The sequence below is a fragment of the Lottia gigantea genome (assembly GCF_000327385.1).
Source record: "Lottia gigantea unplaced genomic scaffold LOTGIsca_26, whole genome shotgun sequence".
Taxonomy (NCBI): Eukaryota; Metazoa; Mollusca; class Gastropoda; family Lottiidae; genus Lottia; species Lottia gigantea.
The window spans coordinates 1,557,538-1,563,806 of NW_008708797.1; the positions used below are offsets into that span (position 1 = coordinate 1,557,538).

Sequence of the window (6,269 nt, forward strand, 5' to 3'; positions counted from 1 at the left end):
ATCTTATAGTTAGCTTATTAATGATACTTTACTTTCCAAGAAAAGTTTCATATTGTCAAAGTTGATGTTAGTTCAATATAATTTGAATTTAATATAAATTTGTAATAAAAAGTTAAAATCAATGAATATGAATATATATTGAAATATTTTAACATTAGAATTCAATGAAAATATTATACCTATTTGACTGTAACCTTATTCTTTTATATCCAGCCATCCATTCTTATACTATTAAAAGTAGGCTTCTAATTACCAATAAGGTGTGGTTTTATTAAGAAAATATTTTAGGACACACCTGTCAATATCACTATTCTATTCCAAGCCTCTTCCTAGCCTAGATGTATTTGGTTGACTCTTTTTTATGCTTTACATAAGCCTGTAAAGCAAATTTGAGTCCATGGTGCTATAGGCTGTTCATTTCAAAAATCCCTGAATGTTGGGACAATGATAAATGATAAACATTTTCTTCTCTACAGGGGCCTGGTAGCTTAAATGTGGTGCTTAAAGCTGATGAACATTAAATTTCATTTTAGTTTTTTGTCATAATGGCTTCATACTGTTTTTAAAAAAAATGTGTGTTGTTGAGATCATTATCTGAAACAAACCCTGAGGAAATGAGGAAAATTATGATTTTCATAGAAATTTAAAAAAATGACTACTTACATAATCTTATGTCAAAATTTATCTATTGCTGATACTGCTTTATTATTTTTCATATCTTCCCCCTTAGGCAGTTAATACAGCTTAAATTGTTCAGTTATTTAAAAGACTAACATATGTTACAGGGATAAGAACATATTAAAGATACTTAAAGCCTGTGACGTGGACAAAATATATTTTTATTGTATGATATAAATTGTATAGGTGGCCATAGTGTATTCAATACAGAGACATAGTAGTGTCAAATCATTTTATACTAGGAGGCTCACTGTACACTGCTTGTTGTTTTCTCAGTCTATAGTTGATTAAAACTAAAAATGACATCTTTTGTAAATGGAAATGTAAATCATTCAAGGAAAGTTGCTCTTATAACTGGAATAACTGGTCAGGTAAAGAAAATGTTTTATTTATTGAAAAATTTTGGACAAATTGTGTCATTTTTTACCTTTTAAATCAGATTGACTTTCAAAAATTGCTTTAAATACTAATAGAGTGAGAATTCATCGATTCGTTTGCCTATAAATTAAGATAAAGTTAGAATTAAGATGAAAACAATATTCAGGTTGATATTAACACAGTCAGTCTGTCACAATATTACAGATCGTCTTCAAAACTGTGTAAGAAAATGTTTTGATAACAGCCCAAAATTGTTACCATTAAAGCAACAGATTTGCTATTTGTGTGTCCAATTCGTACCTAAGTCTCAGAAAACATGAACTTTTTACCTGAGCAAACGAGTAATAGTGATCACAGCTCACCTTTGGAATTATCTGTGTTAGAAAGTTAAAAAGACAACTCATCTTTTCTTGAGATTCTGTGATATAATAATAATAATAAATCTTTATTATCCCAAAGGGCAATTCATTTTACAACAAGGGAGAAAAAAAATAACAACCACAAACAAATGAAACACAAACATAAATACAAACAGTACAAAGAACATATATACAGTGATACGGTAATTGTTTATTGGAAAAAATGAAGTTTTCATCAGACCTGCATTTAGACTTAAACTTTCGAATACTCAAGGGTATAAAGGAATAAAGGGCTCTGTTGCTTTTTGCAGAAAGGGCTAGAAATCATTGACCAGAGGGTAGTGGGATGTAATTATCAGATATATAGAGAATACATATAGAAATAGAAAGTGAAATTACTAGTACTTTGAAGGAATTATGCGTATTATGAAGTATAGTTACATAAATTCAAGAGCCAAATCAATCTGAAAATGGTGAACGTGTCCCTTTAATATTTTCCTATTAATACAGATAAATGATGTCAAATTAGATTTCAAAATCTGTACATTATGTACATAAATAAACCAAGTACTAACGATCTGAACCGCAAAACGAAACCTGGACTCGTATTCTCAAAACGATTTTGTGCTAGGATGTCCTAGAGCCTTAACTTCTAACATTTATTCTAGGATATCCTAGCACTAAGATCGAATAGAGAATACGTGGCCTGAAATCCCAACAACATGCTGACAAATATTTGAAGCAGTTGATGAACTTCTCACATGAGGAAAGATATCAAGTAGCCCTACTTGTGAAGTTTATGACAATGTAACAGTTTTGTCACACTATGTGATATATATGAAAAGGAAACCACATAGCTTTATATGCCTGCATGAATTTAGACAATTCAGATTTGATTTCTCCATAATAGATCAAATCTTTAAAACTTTTCTGATATTTTGTACCATATGAAAAATTCATTGCTTTTGTCATTGTTGATCATGATATTCAATTAAATGATATACTATCTTATAGGCCATTACTACCCTGTTTACCGACCTGGAACAAATATCTTCAATAATCAGAGTAATATCAGTTATGCCAATATTTTTTTTACGGATCATTCAATAACTTTTCCAAGGAAAATAATAAATTTTTCATCCTCAAGCATATCAATTATAAGTTATAGTAGGTGTTTTGCTTGGTGACATTTCTTTTACTAGTTGTATTTTAAACTTGAATGAAATACACAATTTAACTTTGTAAATATACCTGAATGACACACCCAAATTTCTTTATTAAGACTAGGATGTCGACATCAATTCATTAAACAAAGTTCATCTAGGATAACAGGTTAGGAAATATTAGGGTAGAAAAACTCATCTCATGCTCTCATGATTCACATAAAGCTGGGTATCAGTGTTAGGTTACCTATCAATAAACAATCATAATATTTTAGCTGAGAAATCTTCTTGATACTATCTAAAGAGCATGTCCAAATTTTTAATTTCATGGGTTATTTTATATACGCCTACATGTACATGTGGACAGTGAGTACTAATTGTTAATTAATTTATAATGACTCCATATTATTAGTAGAAACCTTAAGAATCTGTAGGAAGCTAATCCTACATAATGATTTTATAAAATTTTGGTGTTGAAAAAATAGTGGCTGAATTTTTTTTCGTTAAAACTTTAAAGTGCACTTATCTCTAGATTTTGGTGTGTAGTTTTCACAAATTTGAGCAAAAATTTCGACCTACAAAAAGAGTGGAATGTCTCTTTAAGCAAAAATTATTTTTTTGACCTACAAAAAAACCATAATGCCACTTTGGCTTTCAACACTAGAAGAGAGTGTCTTAATGGTTGAAAAACATAAAAGACATGAACTATTGGCATGCTTAGTATTAGGGGGTGAGAGCTGACACCGAAGGGTCATCTCTGATTGAATTTAAATTCATCCAGCACCAATCAAGTTTAAATAGATTTTAGAATCAGGTGCTGGATTATATCTAATTATTTATTGACCATTTACAAAATAGATATTTTGACACATTTGTATGTATATTTTTGAATTTTTTCAGGATGGTTCATATTTAGTAGAATTACTGTTATCTAAAGGCTATGAGGTATGTAATATATTAGTAAAATAATTAATAGAAAAATCTAAAACTCATCCAAGATCTCTTCTATACATGATTATTATAAGTTTTGCCCAATTCTATTGTGACATATATTGGGTAAGTCAATGGCAAAACTGTAACTCCAAAATGTCTTATCTGGGATCACTTCAAATTTAAACAGAATCAGTTCAAGTTTGGTCAGAATTTGATCAAAAGTGTAGTACGGATAATTCAGGAAAGCTCAATGGCACAATTCTTGACAGATTTTAACGAAACTTGGTATGAGTGTTCGTTATCACATAAGGATAGACCCTATTGAAAATCAACGAAATCGAAAAATATTTAGTATGAATTATTGCCCTTGTTCGTGCAAACGCGTTCAATTTTTAGCTCGTAAACACTCTAGAAGGCATAATTCTTGAAGGATTTTAACGAAACTTGGTATGAGTGTTCGTAATCACCCAATGATAAACCCTATTGAAAATCAGTGAAATCGAAAAATATTTAGCATGAATTATTGCCCTTGTTCTTGCAAACTCGTTAAATTTTTAGCTCGTAAACACTCTAGAAGGCACAATTCTTGACAGATTTTGACGAAACTTGGTATGAGTGTTCGTTATCACCCAAGGATAGACCCTATTGAAAATCAGCGAAATCGAAAAATATTAAGTATGAATTATTGCCCTTGTTCTTGAAAACGCGTTCAATTTTAGCTCGTAAACACTCTAGAAGGCATAATTTTTGAAGGATTTTAACGAAACTTGGTGTGAGTGTTCGTAATCACCCAAGGATAAACCCTATTGAAAATCAGCGAAATCGAAAAATATTTAGTATGAATTATTGCCCTTGTTCTTGAAAACGCATTCAATTTTTAGCCCATAAACACTCTAGAAGGCACAATTCTTGAAGGATTTTAACGAAACTTGGTATGAGTGTTCGTATTCACCCAAGGATAAACCCTATAGAAAAATCAGGGAAATTGAAAAATATGTAGTATGAATTATTGCCCTTGTTCTTGAAAACGCGTTCAATTTTAGCTCGTAAACATTCTAGTAGGCACAATTCTTGACAGACTCTACAAGTCATAATATTTTTGTTCATAATCACAATTTACAATAGATGTCATTATTTTCCTGAGAAACTATTTTGGTTAACAAATAAGAAAATTTAATTTAATCATTTAACATGTCCCTAACCAGCCACCATACATGTACAGCATCATAAGATACTATAAATAGACCAAGTGGAAAATCCAAGACAGATATCCAATCATAGCTTAGTCATGTGACATCCCAAGATGCAGCAGTTTATCTGATTTCATTTTATAAATGTCATTCAAGAGAAAAGGTTTGCTTAATCATTTCATTTTCACCAATTGTGCTGATACAAAAATGAAATTAAACATGGGTCATAGGGGAAAGGTTTTGTTTCTTGGAAGATTGAATTGAGTTGCTGGATAAGTAGGCTACTATAGGAAAAATATTTAGTATGAATTATTGCCCTTGTTCTTGCAAACTGTTCAAATTTTAGCTCGTAAACACTCTAGAAGGCACAATTCTTGACAGATTTTGACGAAACTTGGTATGAGTGTTCGTATTCACCCAAGGATAAACCCTATAGAAAAATCAGGGAAATCGAAAAATATGTAGTATGAATTATTGCCTATATTTTTTAATATAATCTGCAAATACACAATTCATTACAGACTTATTGAAATCACCCAAGGATAAATCTGATCAAAAATTTTGTACAACACGTAATTTGTATTCTACAAAGCAGAAGTCTAAAACAAATTTGACAACTTGATGAAATTGATCACAATCAAAACTAAACCTTTTGAAATATAAAATACAGGTTATTGCCGTTATTCTTACAAATGTGTTTGATTTTTAACTTGTGATGGCACAGTTTGTGATGGATTTGGGTATAAGTTGAATATTTCCTGGTGTCTATGTTTGCTATTTTCTAACAAATATTCGTATATTACCTTGCCTGGCAAGCTATCTTTGTCACATTGTGTAATGGTTGTTCACCATATTATCATTAATTGTCTTATTTAAATTTGCTTTACATTAGAAAGACAGAATATTATCTTTTTATGTTTAGTAAATGAATTGTCAACATATCCTTATTGAAATTCTCTTTCTGACAATTCCCTATTAAAGATTATAAATTAAATATTGTGTTCGAACTATAATGTCTACATTATCACCAGAAGGTTAATACATAAAAACATGGTCAATTTTAGAAAATCAATGAGTTTTTATATTCAGAAACTATAAAGTATTGATTAGCTATCTGAATGATTATCTCAATATTTTATATTTATTATCTATAGATATTTATAAAACCTATTTAAATTACAAATCTTATTTTTTCTAAAGGTGACTTCACTTCCATGATCCGAGAAAAATAATCAATTTGTTGGCAGAGTTGCTGGGTTTAGTTGTTAGATTATATGTTAATTCAGATGGCTCGTTGATTATTTATTGGTTGTAGTAAAGCAATATAATATATTATTTAATCTATATCATGCAGGTGTAGCATAACTTATTGATGTTTTCATGTTTATTGATGGAAGTTGTGCACATCTGCTGCTTTCCCATTCATTTTTATGATAATTTTTGTCAACAAGCATTCCTTTGGTCCTTTCAACAGTCTTTCTTTCACATTTCTTTCCTTTGATTATAACTAGAATCTACAGTAAAGCTTGGTATAAAACCAAAAAGATAAGGAGGGAAATAAAAAAATT

General features: G+C 30.0%; 1 protein-coding gene across 1 annotated transcript in view; it reads left to right on the plus strand.

Annotated features, from left to right (window-relative positions):
* Positions 1-977: 977 nt before the first annotated feature.
* LOTGIDRAFT_215196 (hypothetical protein) overlaps positions 978-6,269 on the plus strand; it is a gene marked incomplete at both ends in the record, with an annotated part of 28,312 nt that continues 23,020 nt past the window's right edge. The window contains 2 exons of the mRNA XM_009056000.1: positions 978-1,049; positions 3,479-3,523. Coding sequence (XP_009054248.1) covers positions 978-1,049; positions 3,479-3,523 — 117 coding nt within the window. The remainder of the gene's footprint in view (positions 1,050-3,478; positions 3,524-6,269) is intronic.